This window comes from Schistocerca piceifrons, chromosome 2, assembly GCF_021461385.2.
Source record: "Schistocerca piceifrons isolate TAMUIC-IGC-003096 chromosome 2, iqSchPice1.1, whole genome shotgun sequence".
Taxonomy (NCBI): domain Eukaryota; kingdom Metazoa; phylum Arthropoda; class Insecta; order Orthoptera; family Acrididae; genus Schistocerca; species Schistocerca piceifrons.
The window spans coordinates 573,310,587-573,331,874 of NC_060139.1; the positions used below are offsets into that span (position 1 = coordinate 573,310,587).

General features: G+C 47.5%; 1 protein-coding gene across 1 annotated transcript in view; it reads right to left on the reverse strand.

The window, feature by feature from the left end:
- The window catches only part of LOC124775602 (SET domain-containing protein SmydA-8-like), a 62,766-nt gene that overhangs the window by 20,199 nt on the left and 21,279 nt on the right, over window positions 1-21,288 (reverse strand). Inside the window, exons 3-7 of the mRNA XM_047250433.1 lie at window positions 19,655-19,789; window positions 12,642-12,911; window positions 5,615-5,769; window positions 3,163-3,298; window positions 2,937-3,018 (exon numbers count right to left, since the gene is read on the reverse strand). Of these exons, the coding sequence (XP_047106389.1) occupies window positions 2,937-3,018; window positions 3,163-3,298; window positions 5,615-5,769; window positions 12,642-12,911; window positions 19,655-19,789 (778 nt within the window). The remainder of the gene's footprint in view (window positions 1-2,936; window positions 3,019-3,162; window positions 3,299-5,614; window positions 5,770-12,641; window positions 12,912-19,654; window positions 19,790-21,288) is intronic.

Sequence of the window (21,288 nt, forward strand, 5' to 3'; positions counted from 1 at the left end):
CGGAGTCGAAGGTCCACTCGTGAACCCTTGATGACAGCACGACACTAAGCTTTACGCTTCGCCTGGGCCCGTCAACACCGACATTGGACTGTTGATGACTGGAATCATGTTGCCTCATCGGACGAGTCTCGTTTCAAATTGTATCGAGCGGATAGACGAGTAAGGGTATCGAGACAACCTCATGAATCCATGGGCTCTGTATGTCAGCAGGGGAATGTTCAAGCTGGTGGAGGCTCTGTAATGGCATGGGGCGTGTGTAGTTGGCGTGATATGGGACCGCTGATACGGCTAGATACGACTCTCACACTTGAAACATACGTAAGCATCCTGCCTGATCACCTGCATCCGTTCATGTGCATCGTGCATTCCCACGGACTTGGTCAATTCTAGCAGGACAATGCAACATCCCGCTCGTCCAGAATTGCTACAGGGTGGCTCCAGGAATCTCCCTTCTGAGTTTAAACACTTCCGCTGGCCACCAGACTTCCCAGACAGGAACATTATTGAGCATATCTGTGATGTCTTGCAACGTGCTGTTCAGATCTCCACCCCCTCGTACTCTTATTGATTTATGGATATCCCTACAGGATTCATGGTGTCAATTCCCTCCAGAACTGCTTCAGACATTAGTCGAGTTCATGCCATGCCGTGTTGCGGCACTTCTCCTTGCTCGCGGAGGCCCCACACGATATTAGGCAGATGTATCAGTTTCTCCCGGTTTGCAGTGTAGTTGGCAACAAAAGAGCGAAGTATTGCGAAGCTCAACGGACAGGATTCACTGTTCTGTACATCAAGTAGCACTTTCTGTTAAAGTTTCAGGCGCTTGAAGAAATTAGTCGTACGAATAATAAAATTTCTGAAGTCGCATGCGTTGGTCCTCTGTCAGCTGCAACAATTTTCGATGAAACTGAACGAAGACTGTGGAGACTTCATACATTACTGCAAAGTAAGTTGGTTGCTGAATTTATGAAAGAAAAAGAGGACACGTACGAAAATTAGAACATCCGGAAGTGATTGCAGACGTCACATTTTTAGGTAGAGTTGACTGTAAACTTCCACAGTAAGACATTGCGAGATAAGAAACAACTTGTTTCTGATTTGATGAGGATGCATTTAAGAAGAAAATGGCATTGTAGAAGTGACAAACTGACAAAAAACACAGTCCAGTTCCTTAAGCCCGCTGGCGTTAAAGAAAGTGGGAGTTTTGAAGCATGCGTTGGGGCATTGAAAGAAATACAAGGATAGTTCTCTAAACGTTTTAAGGACACTGCCAAACATCTGTTTTCTAGGATGTTTGCCGTTTCAGTTGAAAGTATATCTGTGCCTGTGCAGATGGTTCAAATGGCTCTGAGCACTATGGGACGTAACATCTGTGGTCATCGGTGCCCTAGAACTTAGAACTACTTAAATCTAACTAACCTAATGACATCACACACATCCATGCCCAAGGCATGAAGAAATGCAGATGATAAACGGGTATTCATTGGACAAATATATTATACTAGAACTGACATGTGATTACATTTTCACGCAATTTGGGTGCATAGATCCTGAGAAATCAGTACCCAGAACAACCACCTCTGGCCGTAATAGCGGCCTTGATACGCCTGGGCATTGAGTCAAAAAGAGCTCGGTTGGCGTGTACAGGTACAGCTGCCCATGCAGCTTCAACACGATACCACAGTCCATCAAGAGTAGTGACTGCCGTATTGTGACGAACCAGTTGTTCGGCCACCATTGACCAGACGTTTTCAATTGGTGAGAGATCTGGAGAATGTCGAACATTTTCTGTATCCAGAAAGGCCCGTACAGGACCTGAAACATGCGCTCGAGCATTATCCTGCTGAAATGTAGGGTTTCGCAGGGATCGAATGAAGGGTAGAGCCACGGGTCGTAACACATTTGAAATGTAACGTCCACTGTTCAAAGTGCTGTCAATGCGAAGAAGAGGTGACCGAGACGTGTAAGCAATGGCACCCCACACCATTACGCTGGGTGATAGGCCAGTATGGCGATGACGAATACACGCTTCCAATGTGCGTTCACCGCGATGTCGCCAAACACGGATGCGACGATCATGATGCTGTGAACAGAACCTGGATTCATCCGAAAAAATTACGTTTTGTCATTCGTACACCCAGGTTCGTCGTTGAGTACAGCATCGCAGGTGCTCCTGTCTGGGATAAGTTGCCTGTCATCTCGACTGCTAGTGATACGAGGCCGTTGGGATCCAGCACGGCGTTCCGTATTACCCTCCTGAACCCACCGATTCCATATTCTGGTAACAGGCATTGGATCTCGACCAACGCCAGCAGCAGTGTCGCGATACGATAAACCGCAATCGCGATAGGCTACAATGCGACCTTTATCAAAGTCGGAAACGTGATGGTAGGCATTTCTCCTCTTTACACGAGGCATTATAACAACGTTTCACCAGGCAACGCCGGTCAACTGCTGTTTGTGTATGAGAAATCGGTTGGAGACTTTCCTCATGTCAGCACGTTGTAGGTGTCACCACCGGCCCAACCTTGTGTGAATGCTCTGAAAAGCTAAACATTTGCATATCACAGCATCTTCTTACTGTCGGTTAAATTTCGCGTCTGTAGCACGTCATCTTCGTGGTGTAGCAATTTTAATGACCAGTAGTGTAATATTACTGTACGATGCAAAATAGTAAGGAATGAACAGTGTCAATGCACAAGTTTCACAATGAATGATACAAATTGTAATACCAAAATGAAAGATTCAAATGTATTGTCAACATGAAATGTGCACTGCATTGCATTAAATAAATAAATGTAAATTAAAAATAAAATGTAAAACCCAATGGCTGATAGGGCATACAGGCAAGCTCTCGAACGCCCTCCCTCCTCCATGAGAGAAGGGAATGAAAAGTGAAAAAAAAGTTATTTTATTTCGATCAGAGTGTAGCTGACCCCTGAGCCTGGAGATGCCGGGCTCGACGACGGCGAGCAGCGGCAGCAGCCCGCGGCACAGCTGCACCTGGCGGGCGAGCAGCTTGCGCGGCAGCTGAGCGCCGGTGGCGGCGGCGGCGATGGCGGCGGCGCGGTAGCGGCCGGCCAGGTGGTGTCGCAGCTGCAGCAGCAGCGCGTGGTCCGGCGCCAGGCTGCGGCCCAGCCGGCGCAGCGCCGCCTCCAGCACTCGCGCGCCGCCGCTCTCGTCCTCCGCCTCCGCCGCCTCCAGCGCCGCCTCCACGGCGTCGCGCGCGCACCACAGAGCGCAGCGAGCCATGCCGCCGCAGAACGACCGCCCGCAGTCGCAGCAGCGCCACACGTTCCTGCACAGGCGGCGCTGCCAGCTTCTTTCCCTCAGAGGGAGGCACGATGGAGGAAACTCAACTACAGCGGTCCAACTACAAAAACGCGTTTGGACTCGTCTGCTGTAGGTGTCTACTGCTTTTGCTGTCAACTTCCAGTAATGAACCGACAGCTCAAATTCACTTTTCGTGTCTATCAAGTATGTTCTTTTGTAATCATCACTGTATTTATACGAGCTCTCTATAAAAGCTACAAATCATGGACAAACCAATAGAAATGTTGCTTTTCTGTTGCTAATGTTAATTTACTACATTAACTCACGTTTTTCCCTTCGTGGAAGACATACACTATGAAGACATACACTATGTGACCAAAAGTATCCGGAGACCTGGCTGAGAATGACTTACAAGATTGTGGCGCCCTCCATCGGTAATGCTGGAATTCAGTATTGCGTTGGCCCTCCCTTAGCCTTAATGGGAGCTTCCACTCTCGAAGGCATAGGCTCAGTCAGGTGCTGGAAGGTTTCTTCGGGAATGGCAGCCGATTCTTCAAGAGTGCTGCACTGATGAGAGATATCGATGTCAGTCGCTGAAGCCTGACACGAAGTCGGCGTTCCAAAACATCCCGAAGCTGTTCTGTGGGATTCAGGTCAGGACTCTGTGCAGGCCAGTCCATTACAGGGATGTTATTGTCGTGTAACCACTCCGCCACAGGCCGTGCATTATGAACAGGTGCTCGATAATGTTGATAGATGCAATCGCCATCTTCGAATTGCTCTTCAACAGTGAGAAGCAAGAAGGTGCTTAAAACATCAATTTAGGCCTGTGCTGTGATAGTGCCACGCAAAGCAACAAGGGGTGCAAGCCCCCTCTATCAAAAACACGACCACTCCATAACACCACTGCCTCCGAATTTTACTGTTGGCACTACACACGCTGGCAGATGACGTTCACTGGGCATTCGCCATACCCACACCCTGCCATCGGATCACCACACTGTGTACCCTGATTCGTCACTCCACACAACGTTTTTCCACTGTTCAATCGTCCAATGTTTACGTTCCTTATACCAAGCGAGGCGTCGTTTGGCATTTACCGGTGTGGTGTGTGGCTTATGAGCAGCCGCTCGACCATGAAATCCAAGTTTTCTCACCTCCCGCCTAACTGTCATAGTCCTTGCAGTGGATCCTGATCCAGTTTGGAATTCCTGTGTGATGGTCTAGATAGATGTCTGCCTATTACACACTACAATCCTCTTCAACTGTTGGGGGACTCTGTCAGTAACAGACGAGGTCGGCCTGCACGCTTTTGTGCTGTACGTGTCCCTTCATGTTTCCACTTCAGTATCAAATCGGAAACAGTGGACCTAGGGATGTTTAGGAGTGTGGAAATCTCGCGTACAGACGTATGACACAAGTGACACTCAGTCCCTGCCCACATTCGAAGTCCGTGAGTTCCGCGGAGTGCCCCATTCTGCTCTCTCACTATGTCCAATGACTACTGAGGTCGCTGATATGGAGCACCTGGCAGTAGATGGCAGCACAAAGCACCTAGTATGAAAAACGTTTCGTATGTTTTGGGCGGTGTCCGGATACTTTTGATCACATAGTGTATTAAGGCTCATGCGCGAGTGAATAAGAACATATTTTTGAAGAACAGTTCCTGATATATCCGGATCGTTGGTCTACATTCACTGTCTCATACAAGAGTCTTACGTTTAAATTGCAGTGAATACTTAAAGCAGATGGTCATGATACTGGGGAACTACAATGTTCCGCTCAGCAGGAGAGACAGTTCACAAAGAACTTCGCGCTGTTTTTCAGTTCCGTTACTCACTCGTTCGTCTGAGCATGAGCGAAGCACTTTCTTACCAGCGGGAGTAGGACCCGTCGTATTCCATAGAACAGTGGCCGTACGCGTGAATCTCTTGCAAGTGGCCCCGTCTACACGGCAGAGGCCGTAGGAACCGGTGCGTCATGGGTAATCTTGCAAGCTCACACATTCCGTGTAAAACAGGCTTAACAAATACAGTCTGCAGTTTGTTCAGAGCCATAATATACATTTCAAATTAAAACCACGAGTCATCGTTGTGATGGTCAATTGCGTCAAGCCCCTGAATTAAGGAAAATTAACCAAGCATATGAATAATATTTGTCGGGATGATTGTCTATCGGAAGAGCTAGACTGTGTTTCTCTGTGAACATCAGCGAAGATATGAAAATATTTAACTGGAAGGAAGTGGGAAATGAAATTGCCAGACAGTACTATTTGGCAGAGGATTGTAAAATCATCAGCTGGAGTGTCAGTAGCTTGCGGCCGGCCGCCGCGCGTACTCACGGCTGGTCCTGCAGGGCGCAGACGAGTCCCTTCCGGCAGCGGGGGCAGCGCAGCGAGCTGAGGTGGGTGCCCAGTTCGGTGGGGTCTCGGCAGCGCGCGCAGCCGCACTCGAAGTACTTGCCCTCCAGCAGGTGCTCGCGCCGCTCCGCCGTGCCCTGCCCCGCGCCACAAAAAAGTGTGACATGGTACACAGTTTGTGACGTGGCTATGCAAACAATAAACACATTCCCAAACAACTCTTCTGTAACCATTCATCTGTTGAGTTGTAACTCTCAAATTACACCCTAAGACAAAAGGAAACGATGCATCACCTAGGAGTTATGCAAAGTGATCACGAACTGATTTTACACAGCTATCGACGGTAAATACAAAATTGTATACTTTGGTGGCCGATGGATGAATGTGTGACGCTGCAGCGCTATTTCACTGTGCAGCTGGCAATGATGGTAAACAGGGGACACGTCGATACCAGGGCATAAAGTCTTCTCGAATTTCATTCCGTATTACTATCTGGACAGCAATTATACCTCACAGACAGTCGCCTGAACAATACATGAAGATGTCAGCATTTGAGAGAGATGCTATTCTGTCAAAAACTGACATGGTGAGACCGTGGCTGTGTACAGTTAATGTAGGTTAATTCTTACAAAGAAGAAAACAGCAACCAGCCACTATTAATACTTCTACTTATTTTGGTAAATAGCGCCGTCACCGGTTTCGAACTGGCGAGTTCATCATCAGACGGCTGTTCTCATGATTTTCAAGATACACTTTACATTATCGTCCGTTTCCGATTTTTATTATTCCACTGTGGCGAAGTATTTTTGGTGTGTTGTTACCCTACGGTAGAAAGACAGTGTTAGAAGCGCCCTGTGTGCAAATAACTAACCTCCAAACGATGAAATACAGCGTAAATAACTAACCTCACATATTTATTTACGCTGTATTTCATCGTTTCTCGTTGCACGGGGATCTTCTCACGAAAATTCAATCACCAACTTTCTCCTCACAATGCGAAAATATTTTGTTGACGCCGACCTACATAGGGAGAAACGAACGTCATAATAATATAAGGAAAATCAGAGCTCGCACAGGAAGATATAGGTGTTCGTTTCTTTCGAGCGCTGTTCGAGAGTGAAATAATAGGGAATTATTGTGAAGACGGTTCTAAGAGCCCTCTGCCAGGCATTCAAGAGTGATTTTCAAAGTATCCATGTAGATATAGATGTAGATGAGCGAAAAAGGTTTACAATTTAACATGTCATTGACAACTTCGGATTATGAAAGGATGGGAAAAAAATCGGAGGAGCCGTTTTCACAGGAAATCATGGAAAACCCAAATATGGATGCCCAGATGAGGATCTGAACCGTCAACCTCCTGAATGGGACTCCGGTGTGTTACTTTACTCGGTCGTAGTACGATGTTCAAAGCAGGACTTCGTGGCATGACGAGGAACCATGAAGTTGCAGCTACTAGACCAATTTTGTGGAGACGAAAGAACTGTTCTAAAACGTAACGGAACATAACTGAGCGAAGTGGCTTAGTGGTTAGCACACTGGACTCGCATTCGGGAGGACGACGGTTCAAACCCGTGTCCGGCCATCCTGTATTAGATTTCCCGTGATTTCCCTAAATCGTTTCAGACAAATTCCGGGATGGTTCCTTTCAAAGAGCGTGGCCGACTTCTTCCCCATTCTTCCCTAATCCGATGCGACGGATGACCTCGCTGTTTGGTCCCCTCCTCCAACTCAACCAACCAACCAGGTAACATATCTCCCGCAAGAATGGACTCTACCAAAAGAGGCAGTGGAGTAGTAGGTAAGGAAATAGTGCGTGTCTTAAAACTATATTCCAAAAGAACTATATCTACAAATATTCTATTAATTCTGCCATCAGTGAAGGCACACCAAGTACTGAAACGCAAGTAAGCAATGAATACGTAAGGTAACCTGCGTTGCCAAAGGAGAAGGTTAACTTATTAGCAAGACTGTCATCCTGGTCTCCGGTCTTCTTGTGGGCAGTGTCAGCACAGTGCGCCACGACGAAATTACATCACTCGGTCGGTGTTCATGAACGACATTACAGCACCCATACAGGTGCAGTGAGCGTATATGGATCATGGTGTAGTCGTTCGAGTTTCTGTGCCACTATTGCCATGTATTAAAGGAGGCCGCAGCCACACTATATTCCAATCTAGCATCTCGCATTAACTGTGAAGGATGGTGAGAGCCAAATGACTGTTATCAGCCGTGGATCTCAGTCCTTGTGATTTGTGTCATTAAAAGTATCTAATTAGTGCAGCCGCTCAGTGCTGCATCTATCTAACACCAATCCAGTAGTAACAGTAACAAAATCTGGTATACTGTACCACTGCAAGCTTGTGTTTGCAAGAGTGATTACACTAATCGTTCTCTAGTATGTTATTTTGGTACAATGATGTGTAGCAGAAAGGGGATACCACTCTAATGTAATTGTTGACTGCGCTGGCTTCCTTGTTTTCGTGCCAGGTGTTATGTACAGGAAGAATTGTCACTAGCAAAAGCTTATTTAAATGTTCTGGTAAATAGTGTCAAAGTAATTTTAGAAGCAAAACATCACCATTCCTTTCTTGCCTTCTTCCCCGTGCATTCCTTCTGAATATACTGAAAGGAAGCGCACGTGGAGGTTATGCTAGCTTTGACAGTGGAACAGGTAGACGGCATGAAGCGACAGTCGGCGGACCAGCAGGGAGGCACCGCAGCTCAAGGTGACCTGCTGCTTTGCTCCACACAGTTCAGACACCAGCAAGTTTTGCTCTCACGAGACCATACATGTTATACACTTGAACGCGAGTCAATGAGGCGTTAGCACGAGTTGAAATTGTTTATTAGACGCCGCTGTTGGAATAAATGCTGCCAGTGGAGCCAAGTTTTGTTGAAAGAATCATCATCGCCACTGCAGAGAGATTATAAACGTATCAGACAAAATTTAATTACCCCAGGATAGTGTAACCTGGAGACTTTCACGAGACTTTTAAACACGTGGAGAAACCTCGGCAGCTGTCCAGTCCAGTCTCCTTACAAAGAAAGAGAACTGAATTAAATTAAAAGCGTGTTTCCAATCCGAATCGGGCTGCTTAATAATCAGGAGTTTAGTGATTGTAGTCAGGAGTCTATAAATCAATTAATTAAAAAGTCTGTGCAATCACCCAGTTAATCAGTGCATTAAAAGTAATTTTCCTTGTACAACTGAAATCACCGACGGCTCACCTGAGTAAAGGACCATCATATGTTGGAGCGGTGGGGTAATTTTCAAGTTCACCCATCAATAAATTCAGGAAATTCACAATACAGCGACAATCTGTAGAAGTTCGGGGTTATTACTTTCACATTCAAGCTGCAACCGCACCGACACATAGGGACAACAGTTCTGCCCGCATTCGGAGAATCGGCGCCACTGCAGATTCGTCAGTGTGAGCACCAGAAGGCCGAGGTGCCCAATGGGCCGAAAGCAGCAGGAACCGTTTTTACTTCTACCTCAGTCAGGTTGCCTATGGAACCATTTTCTATAGGCGTTACTGTACTGCATCCGAAGAGACGATCTCCGAGCCCTGTGCCCTTACAGTTCTTGGTCGACTTCACTACTTTATTAGTAGTAATACGGGATTTGCCGCCAGTTTATTCTTCATGTGTTGGCTTCCACCGCTTGAGAAGAAACCATGTGTAGACTCAGTCAGTTATAGTTCAGATGTTTCACAGTAGAATGCTAGAGACAACTACGGTCGTGGTTGTTATGCTCCGAAGTTAAACAGTAGACTAGCCAAGAGAGCTGACAAAATTAGAAAACAAGAGCACCTTTGGTCATCCATACGTGGAGAATCACGTTATTCCGATGGAAGGTCAGCTCTACTAGCTGCATGATGACCTGGTGAATAACGCGGACTGTTACCAGCCACTGCCAGCTTCGGATCCATTGCTACGAATCCAGAGCCAACTGGCTATGGAGGGCAAATCAACTTTGCAAGATGCATTCCCACTGGTCACATCTGTGGCCATCCGAAGACGAGGGACGGGCTGACCTTCTGTGGATGAAGAATCAATCTGCTCATCAACGAGTTGTTCGACATGGCAGCCAGACGCTAGTGCTGCCACTATTGAGCAGTGAAAGTACTGTCTTACGGGTTGTCCTTCATGTCACTGTTGGGTCTACGCCTACACGCCATCTCGACAACCGACAACAGGGGTGTGGTTATTTCTGGGGCTGAGCCTGAGCGCAGCTTCATTCAGTCACAGCGCTTAGGCTCTGAGAGATGCCCACAGCCACGCCAAGCTGCAGCGACGCTCCAGCCACCGTATCCTCCTACAATGGGGCTGCAGTACTGACCTGAGACAACGCCAGGGGCCTGCACCAGCAGATTCCTCGCTGGGCAACGATATGCTAACCTGCACGTCCGTTCAACACGAGCACAGCATGGGCGCCACCAGGCCGCACTGGGAAGAAGACAGAGTAATTGTAAAACTCTCGGAAATGAATGACTATTAATTGAATGATGTCACATTAGTACCGCGGCATTCTAGAGGACACCATCACCATCCCTCAGCTCGACTATCCTACAGTCACGTAGGATTTCGTATCTGGCGGGCTCCTACAATTCAGTATGATTTTACCTGAACTGGGGTGTTTATTTCAACACTACTGGTGTACAAGTGTTGCTCTTCCGTCTATATCTTTGTGACGAGTATGCTGTGGACACTCCTTGTGTTCCAAGATGACATGTCCACGGAGCTGCACGCGTACATTCCTTGTATGTTGAACACTCAGGACCCTTATCGCATCTCGTCCGCCCCACTAAAACACCCGACCTTAATCCCATCGAAAATGTTTGGGACTATTTTCAACAGTGGGTGAAATTAGCAATAATCATTCCCGCAAGTTGGTAGCCCTACGGGATTTAATCATCAATTAGTTGCTTCAGATGGACTTGGCATACCTGATAAAACTGGGAGGAGGAAGAAGGGGAGAAGTGGTCCCTCTTCCTTGCTAAGAGAGGCTATCATCAATGCTGGACGGACAGAGTGAGCAGAAGTCTGCGACTGTTTACTGATGACGTCGTGGTGTATGCGGAGGTGTCGTCGGTGAGTGACTATACGAGGACACAGGACGACTTAGGTAGAATTTCTGTTTGGTGTGAGAGGTGACAGCTTATTTTAAATGTAGAGGAATGTAAGTCAATGTAGATGGGAAAGAAAAAAAAATCCTGAAACAAACACAATCACCAACCAACAAACATTGAAACTGACTTACACATCCTTAAAGCTAGTAGCAGCTTATACCAAAAATTAACTATGGAAGAAAACTATCGCATCCAAAATATCAATAGCCCAAGGAAAGAAAGTACTAAATGAATACACATCTGCCCCAGTCCTGAACGTGCGCGCGCGCACACGCACACACACACACACACACACACACACACACACACAAACCAAACACCACAAACGCCAAATACACTTCAAATTTGCGCGCCTCGCCCAACCAAAGACGCTGCGAAACAAATGAATACCACACAGCCACAACAACACGTAATGGCGGCGAAAACTCTGCCCATGTTTTGAAAAATAGGTTCAAATGGCTCTGAGCACTATGGGACTCAACAGCTATGGTCATCAGTCTTGAAAAATAGGAGAAAGTGCTTTGTCAACCAACTATAGGTCATGAAATCAGCCTGTTCACCTCGTCAACGACATATGAGAAAACACTACAACATCAGAACCGTAAGTTAGACACATAAAACATCATATATACTCATTTCCGTTTGTAAATGCATAATAAACAGAGAAATAAAAATTACATTTTGCTGTTTACAGACGAGAAATTGTAGATTGTGTAGCAGACTAGCTACCAACATAAATATCCAAAAGCATCATGTAAGGTATGTATACTAATGCAAAAATCCACGCTTTTGCCAGTTAAGCTATAACTAGAACTTTAGACATAATGTTATAAACAACACACAGTGCATCAGGTCGTTAATACATATCTCATCTGTTAACTGTGAACAATTTTACAACAAATTTACAACAATTTTACAACAATTATTCATTCACAATCGCAAATATTATGTACCAGACGTTCTGCTAAATGTTAATATGTAGCAATAATTTTACAGCAAGAAAATAAAAAATAACCCACTGAAGATAGCACAAAAAGTGCTGAAACATGTCTGGGTAAAATAAAATTGAAAAGGTGTCTTGCAAACGGCGGAATTCCTCGTCCTATTTCCACAGCAAGCACGGATATGAGAAGACCTGCAACATCACAAGATGATTAATCCCGAAACGTTTGAATACAGTGTTAGTAATGTGATGCTCGACACATTCATGACGACTGCATATCCAGGCGGAACGTTGGATAGCAGTACAAAATGGAACAAACACGAGAGATAGATAGTAAGAAAACCGTTTATTGGGAGAATTCTGGGACAGTGTAGTTCCTCTATTAAGGTGACCTGTTCTTGAGTACTGCTCCATTGTTTGGGATCCACACTAGATTGGTTTAAAGAGAGACACCGTAGCAATTCATACGCGTGCAGGTAGATTTGTTATCGGTAGGTTCGATCAACACACGAACATTGAGTAGATGCTCCGTGATCTGTAATGGGAATCCCTGGTGGGAAAACGACATTCTTCTCGCGAAATGCTACTGAGAAAATTTAGAGAACCGGCATTTGCAGTTGATTTCAGAAAGATTCAGATTCACCAACGTACATTCTGCATAGGGACCACGAAGACAAAATAAGCGGAATAAGCGCTCGTATGGAGGCAAATAGACAGTGGCTTTTCCTGGCTTCATCTGCGAGTGGAACAGGAAAGGGAATGGCCGTAGTGGACAAGCTACCCTCCACCGTGCAGTATATAGTGGCTTGCGCAGTACGTATGTAAATGTAGATGTAGAGGGTTCATATGGTATTAAAGCGTTAGGGATGACTAATTTTGTGTCCGGAGTGGTTTACTAAGAAGAGAACAAGGACGAGTGTGTGAGACCGACCTGCAGGACGTTGGTGTAGTTGAAGCACACAGCGGCGCCCTTGGGGATGGGCAGCGCGGCGTGCACCGTCATGACGAAGTTGTCGTCGACGGCGAGGTGCGTGTTGGCGACGCAGTCGTGCGCCATGAGCGCGGCGCGCGCGTACACGGCGCGCAGCTGGTCGTGGCCGCCGTGGGGCGCGCGAACCTCGAAGCTGTTCACGTCCAGCACGCCGCACACGCGCTGGCACGTCTCCTCGCTCTCGCGCAGCAGGCCCGCCTCCTTCAGCGGCTGCCGGCACCAGCAAACAGACGTGTGCTTTGCTCCCATTCCTTGAAACTCGGCACGTCAAAATGGTTCAAATGGCTCTAAGTACTATGGCACTTAACATCTGAGGTCATCAGTCCCCTAGACTTAGAACTACTTAAACCTAACTAACCTAAGGACAAGCCCGCCCGGTTAGCCGAGCGGTCTAACGCGCGGCTTTCCGGAGCGGGAAGGTGAGCCTCGTCCTCGGCTCGAATCCCCCGGCGGACTTGTGTCGAGGTCCGGTGAGCCGGCCGATCTGTGGATGGTTTTTAGGCGGTTTTCCGTCTGCCTCGGCGAATGCGGACTGGTTCCCCTTATTCCGCCTCAGCTACACTATGTTGGCGATTTCTGCGCAAACAAGTTCTCCACGTACGCGTACACCACCATTACTCTGTAAGCTTATTTATCCATCACTGACATAGAAAACCGCAAACCTGGTAGTTCAGGTACATGTAAAGCTTATTGGGATACGGTAAATGCTAGCTACAATGAAGTCGATAATTCGATTGTAATACTGGCATTTTAATTTGATATTCCCCACAACTGAAAAAATTTACAAAAAAAAATGTGAATTTCTTTGTCCACCCATACACTCCTGAGAATGGCACATTAACAATTTGCAATTACGCGCCCCTATTACCGGCAGCTATGTTGATAAATACTCGGCACATCGCAGGGATAATTACCAGATCAAGAATATTAGGTAAGTTGTGGGAAGTGGTTAAGCGTTTTTGAAAATCTCGCTTCTGAGCACACAAAGAGCTCTAACCGCAGAACTCTGCGCGAAACACGCGTTGGTGCAGTGCTGCGATACAGACCGTGTATCTCCCTTCGGAGACGATGGCCAAGACGCCGTCTCCAAGTCCGTACCGCTCGATGGCTGAAGGCGAAGGCATCTCTCTCCACAATTATCCCGTCTCCACGCGTACGAAAACGCAGCGGAAGAATACTCAGTTTCGGCCAATATCGAATGCTCTATCATCGCCGAAATCCTTCCAACGGCATTTCTGAGATCTACCCAATGAGCGAGTAGGTCGTAACGCCCCAAACGAAATTCTCGTCTTCGCCACGTGTTGCCCAGCACAGGTGGCTCCGGATGCCGGGCTATCCCCAAAAGCGACGTATTGTCCCGCTTTTGCGATGACCGCTACCTGCCGCCCACGGTGGCCCGGCAAGCTACGGCCATCTGCGGACTTTATGTTCCGCAATTCTCAACTTCCGACACTTTTCACCAAGGCTTTAAGTTAGTGGCTCAATCATGCAGACACGCAGGGAATACTGCTCGAGAGTGCCTCATATTTATCATAATTCAATAGAGTCATGATTTGATGTCCTTGCCAGTCACTTTATTATTAATACTGATGTTGGCTAATGTTGGTAAGCTAACGTGTAAGTGCCCATGTCCTGGCACCTTACAACTCTACCAGGGAAACATAGGGGTTACACTCGTCTGGTGTGAGACGTTCTCTGGAGGGGTCCACCGGGGGCCGAACCGCAAAATAACCCTGGCTTCGGTGTGGGGCGGCGGAGGGTGAAGTGGACTGCGGTAGTCGTCGTGGGGTTGTGGACCACTGCGGCTGTGGCGGGAACGGAGCCTCTCCGTCGTTTCTAGGTCCCCGGTTAACACACAACATACAACATACAACCTATGGACATCAAACACATCCATGCCCGAGGCAGGATTCGAACCTGCGACCGTAGCAGCAGCGCCGCTCTGGACTGAAGCACCTAGAACCGCTAGGCAACAACGGCCGGCAAACTCAGTATGTCACTTCAGTGGAAGAACATTTATACACTGAAGCGCCAAAAAACTAGTATAGGCATGCGTATTCAAATACAGAGATACATGAAGAGGCAGAAAACGGCGCTGCGTTCAGCAGCGCCTATATAAGACAACAAGTGTCTGTCGCGGTTGATTCATCGGTTACTGCTGCTGCAGTGGCAGGTTATCAAGATTTAAGAGAGTTTGAACGTGGTGTTGCAGTCGCTGCCCGAACGATGGGACGCAGCATTTCCGAGGTAGTGGAGAAGTGGGGATTTTCCCGTACGACCATTTCACGGTAAAACATCAAATCTCCGAAATCGCTGTGGCCGGAAACAGATCTTACAGAAACGGGACAACGACGATTGAAAACAATTGTTCACCGTGGCAGACGTGCAACCCTTCCGCAGATTGCTGCAGATTTCAATGCTGGGCCATCAACAAGTGTCAGCGTGCGAAGCATTCGACGAAACATCATCGATATGGGCTTTCGGAGCCGAAGGTCCACTCCTGAACCCTTGATGACAGCATGACACAAAGCTTTACGCTTCGCCTGGGCCAGTCAACACCGAAATTTGACTGTTGATGACTGAAAACCTGTTGCCTGGTCGGACGACTCTCGTTTCAAATTGTATGTAGCGGATGGACGTGTACGGCTATGGAGACAACCTCCATTGATCCTGGATGTCAGTGGTGGACTGTTCAAGCTTGTATAGGCTTTGTAATGGTATGGGACGTCTGCAGTTGGAGTGATATGGGACCCCTGATACGTCTAGAAGCGACTCTGACAGGTGACACGTACGTAAACGTACTGTCTGATCACTGCATCCATTCATGTCCGTTATGCATTCCAACGGACTTGGGTAATTCCAGCAGGACAATGCGACACTCCACATGTCCAGAATTGCTACAGAGCTGCTCCAGGAACACTCTTCTGAGTTTAGATAGTTCCGCTGGCCACCAAACTCTCCACACATGAACATTATTTAGCATATCTGGAATGCCTTGCAAAGTGCTGATCAGAACAGATCTCCAACCGCTTGTGTTCTTGCGAATTTATAGACAGCCCTGGAGGATTCATGGTGTCAATTCCCTCCAGCACTACTTCAGACATTAGTCGAGTCCATGCCGTGTTGTGTTACGGCAGTTCCGCGTGCTCGCAGGACGCCTACACGATATTAGGCAGTTGTACCAGTTTCTTTGGCTGTTCAATGTAGGAAGATGGTTGAAAAAGTATGGTCGTAAGTCCTCTGCGAGAATACGATTATCCAGGAAATAAAAGAGGAACGCAAAGTCAATAAGAAACTAGTACGCACAGTGCCGAACAAAAAAAGTGAAGCACGCGGAAGACATGGTCGGATATGAATGTAACTTCGTTCGTTCCTCTGTGACAGGTAGGACGGCCACCGGAGCACATTAGTATTGTTCGTGTTTAGTGTTGCTACCAGGCCTGGTAGAGTACATAAGAGGCGTGGGCAGCATCAGATGTTGAGTGCTCGCTGAGAAGGACACTTACTCGTATTAGCCAACGTTATCAGCACCTGACAGAGTTTGAAAGGGACAGTTCTCTGTGTTCATTTCGCCGGATAGCGATATCCATATTTGTGGGGCATTCAGGTGTGACGGTGGCCCGATGTTAGACTGCGTGGGAAATCGTTGTCAAAGCTGCTCTCGACTATGTCTCATCCCCACAATGGAGCTTCGCCGTGTGTGCACGAAGTCCATTTTAACCCCTTCTCATCTGCGCCACAGACCTTAGAATAAGTAACGGACGTCGTGGATCATTCTGTGTCACGCCACACAACTCGTCGGAGACTAGCAACACCAGGACTAGGGAATTTACATCCCATGCCTAGGCTACTATTGAGACCACAGCGAAAACAGCTGCCTTTGGACTACTACCGTGAAGGAGAGATATAGACTGCAGATGAATGGTATCGCACTATGTTTACCGACGAATTGCAGTTCTGCACTACTCTGGATGACCAACGTCAGATGGAGGCCAGGGTAAATTGAGGAAACACCCTCAGGAGTCTTAATTGTCTTTCACTGAAACTGAAACTGAGCCAGTGCAACCCACATTACCTATTTTGTGGAAACCTGTTTTGTCCACTGTCAGAAGGAGGCAAACGCAAAAGGGTAGGCCTATTAATCATCGACAGTTAAAACATATGGCGGCTGGTGATACCCCTTAGGGAAATGGCAGCAAGGGACAAGAAAGGACACCAAGTGTACTCAGTGTGTATGGCTGGGGGCCTCATTCAACATGTTGAAGAGGCTATTCCAGCAGCCATTGAGGAAACAGGGTGCAACCAACTGCAGATTGTGGCACGCATTGGAACAAATGATGCCTGTTGAGAGGACTACCTTTGCACATGGAGTTTCAACAAAGCTCACAACTAGGGAGAGGTCCCACTCATCCAGTGTTCAAGGTTTTGGAGAGGACAGCAGCGTTACTCCTGACGACATGTGTGCAGAGCCATTAGGCGCGAATCCTGGTCATGGCTGCTAGTAATTGAGGGAGCTCTGACGTCCCAACTGTACGTCACAGATATCCTGAGGCCTCACGTTTTTCGTCTCATGAGCAGTATTATGGTGGTACTTTTCGGCAGGTCAAAGCTCGTTTACACATGGCACATTTCTCTATAAACTTTCTGCGTGATGCTGAGGCAATCTAACGGCCAGCAAGATCCTCAGATCTGTCTCCAATACAACATGTGTCGGACCACTGTAGTCTCAACTCCGTCCCAGTCCCAGTATCCAGGATACCAGACACTAGTTACAGCAGTTGTGGGCCAGCTTGCTCCAGGAAGGGATACACTGGCTTAGTGACACTGTTGCCAACTGAATAACTGCATGCATCCAAGACAGATGGTGCGCAACACCATACAGACAAGTGACGAACACTGCAAAGATGATTGTAAATTTGATTCCATTTTTTAATCACTGAAATGACATCACATACTCTCTTAACCTGTGAACTTTCGTTTCGTTTTGGCCTCCGCTTACGAGTGCTTCACTTTTTTGATCAGGCAGCTTACTGAATTTCCACATAGTCGTCACAGTTATCTTAACATCTTTCTGCACCGTTAAATTAATCTGGCAATACCAGCCAAAAAGAAACGAGGGGCAGATCTAGAAGCCACCTAACAATAGCCTCTTGTATGTTGGCGTCGGTTCTGAACTGGCGACTGGCCAGATACACTAAATGACCCAAAATATCTGGACACTCGTATGTAACGCAGAACTGAAAACTAGATGACGTGAGAGGTGGATCCGTCAGTATAAAAGGAAGCAGAGAGCATTACGTTGTCATCAGAAAAGTAGTAGCAGCAGAACAGGTGGGTGATGAGAGCAGATAACGTCAGAAGTTCCATGATACTGTTTGCAGACAATTCTGAGATCTATAGGAAATTGCAACGCCAGAAGACCAAAATTTGACCACGAGACCACGGCCTCACTACGTACAGTTTCGAATAGATCTACACTTCTGGCCATTAAAAATGATACACCAAGAAGAAATGCAGATGATAAACGGGTATTCATTGGACAAATATATTAAACTAGATCTGACATGTGATTACATTTTCACGCAATTTGGGTGCATAGATCCTGAGAAATCAGTACCCAGAACAACCACTTCTGACCGTAACAACGGCCTTGATATGCCTGGGCATTGAGTCAAACAGAGCTTGGATGGCGTATACAGGTACGGCTGCCCATGCGGCTTCAACACGATACCACAGTCCATCAAGAGTAGTGACTGGCGTATTGTGACGAAACAGTTGCTCGGCCACCATTGAGCAGACGTTTTCAGTTGGTGAGAGATCTGGTGAATGTGCTGGCCAGGGCAGCAGTCGAACATTCTCTGTATCCAGAAAGGCCGGTACAGGACCTGCAAAATGCCGTCGTGCATTATCCTGTTGAAATGTAGGGTTTCGCAGGGATCGAATGAAGGGTAGAGCCACGTGTCGCAACACATCTGAAATGTAACGTCCACTGTTCAAAGTGTCGTCAATGCGAACAAGAGGTGACCGAGACGTGTAACCAATGGCACCCCATACCATCACGCCGGGTGATACGCCAGTATGGCGATGACGAATAAACGCTTCCAATGTGCGTTCACCACGATGTCGCCAAACACGGATGCGATCATCATGCTGCTGCAAACAGAATCTGGATTCATCCGAAAAAATGACATTTTGCCATTCGTGCACCTAGGTTCGTCGTTGAGTACACCATCGCAGCGTCAAGGGTAACCGCAGCCATGGTCTCGGAGCTGATAGTGCATGCTGCTGCAAACGTCGTCGAACTGTTCGTGCAGATGGTTGTTGTCTTGCAAACGTGCCCTCAGGGATCGAGACGTGGCTGCACGATTCGTTACAGCCATGAGGATAAGATGCCTGTCATCTCGACTGCTAGTGATACGAGGCCGTTGGGATCCAGCACGGCGTTCCGTATTTCCCCCCTGAACCCACCGATTCCATATTTTGCTAACAGTCATTGGATCTCGACCAACGCGAGCAGAAATGTCTCGATACGATAAACCGCAATCGCGATAGGCTACAATCCAACCTTTATCAAAGACGGAAACGTGATGGTACGCATTTCTCCTCCTTACACGAGACATCACAACAACGTTTCACCAGGCAATGCCTGTCAATTGCTGTTTGTGTATGAGAAATCGGTTGGAAACTTTCCTCGTGTCAGCACGTTGTAGGTGTCATCACCGGCGCCAACCTTGTGTGAATGCTCTGAAAAGCTAAACATTTGCGTATCACAGCATCTTCTTCCTGTCGGTTAAATTTCGCGTCTGTAGCACATCATCTTCGCGGTGTAGCAACTTTAATGGCCAGTGGTGTATGTTACTCTAGTTATGCAGAGAGGAAGAGAATAGACTAGTATCGGACTGAAGACCACAATAACAGACACAACATTGACCACGTAGACCGTAATTGCTGACCTGCACGACGGTGGCGTCGTTGTGGCTCCAGACGGCGGTGCCGGGCCCGCGCCGCTCGGCGTGCGCCTCGAGCTGCAGCAGCTGGCGCCAGTTGTCTGGCAGGGCGGCCGCCAGCAGCAGGCAGCGCAGCGGCAGCACCGCCTCCACCCCTGCACGCAGCAGCCGCGCCCCCGCCTCGCCGGCCTCCCGCAGCGCGCAGCACTGCACGCAACCACACCACACCACATACAGCGGCCTGGCAGCACGAGGAAATAATGGCGCAGTGCCCTGCGCGATGCTAAGCTATAATTTCTGAACTCGCGAATGTAAGCACCTTACGCAAAGGGGAGGAGAGGACAGTGACGCAAGGTTGCTGATCGCCAGACTTTGTGCCGATGTCGTGGATTATATTCCAAACTTTTCTGCAGCGTCTCACGAAGTGATGGCATGTGATTCTGTCGATGTTGATCCGTCCATTGGATGGGAACGTTAAGTTCGGTGGCCCCCTCGATTCTATCTGAGTGTAGCAGGCAATGTGCCGGCACCAGGTTTCACCCTCCGCTTCTCCTTTCATCGTTCAAAATAAACATGACACCACACTACACACACCAGATTCAGTCATCTACACTTAGCGCATAACACTCAAACATACAACTCTCTCACTTCGCGAACGAAAGGTGCTATTGTCCGCTAAAGATAGAATGTCTTCTCAATTACGTGCTTGAACCGGTCCTTCTGGGTCTCCCAGACAAGAATGTGCGACTTTACTTCTTTACTTTTGCAGAATGAGGATGCGGTCTCATAAGCGTATCTGTTGGGTCGCACCGGTAAGTCAGCTAAATTACTGGGAACTAGCAGAAAATCTTGCTACGTACTATTAAAATAAGCGGTATGTTTCGAATTTTTATCAGAAGCTGCAAGCAGTTATTCTTTGACAGCTACATTAATTGAAGTGCGCCACATGCACCATTAAAATAGGTATAGGAAAATGCTTCAGCCTGTGGCTGACAGGCAACGAAAATGAAAGCTGCAAGGTGGATGCTAGTACCAATAGCGTCCATACTGCCGCAGTAATCTAAAAATTGGTTTTTCGACACAACTTACCATACCCTGAGGTGACAAAAGTCGTCGGGTATCTCCTAATATCGTGTCGGACCTCTTCTTGGCCGGCGTAGTGCAGCAATTAGACGTCACGTGAAAGTCCCATGCAGAAATATTGAGTCGTGCCGCCTCTATAGTCATCCATAATTGCTAAAGTGTTGTCGGTGCATGATTTTGTGCACGAACTGACCTCCCGATTATGTTCCACAAATGTCCGATGGGATTCATGTCGGACGATCTCAGTGGCCAAATCATTCGTTCGAAATGTCCAGAATATTCTTGAAACCAGTCTCGAACAACTGTGGACAGTAACATGGCACACTGTCATCCACAATAATGCCCTCCTTCTTTGGGAACGTCAAGTCGACGAATGGCTGCAAATGGTCTCCAAGCAGCCAAACATAGCCATTTCCAGTCAATTATCGGTTCAACTGGACCATAGGGTCCAGTCCATTGCATGGAGTCACCACCAGATTGCACTGCGTCTTGTTGACAACTTGGGTCCATGGCTTCGTGGGGTCTGCGCCATACTTGAACCCTACCACCGGCTCTTA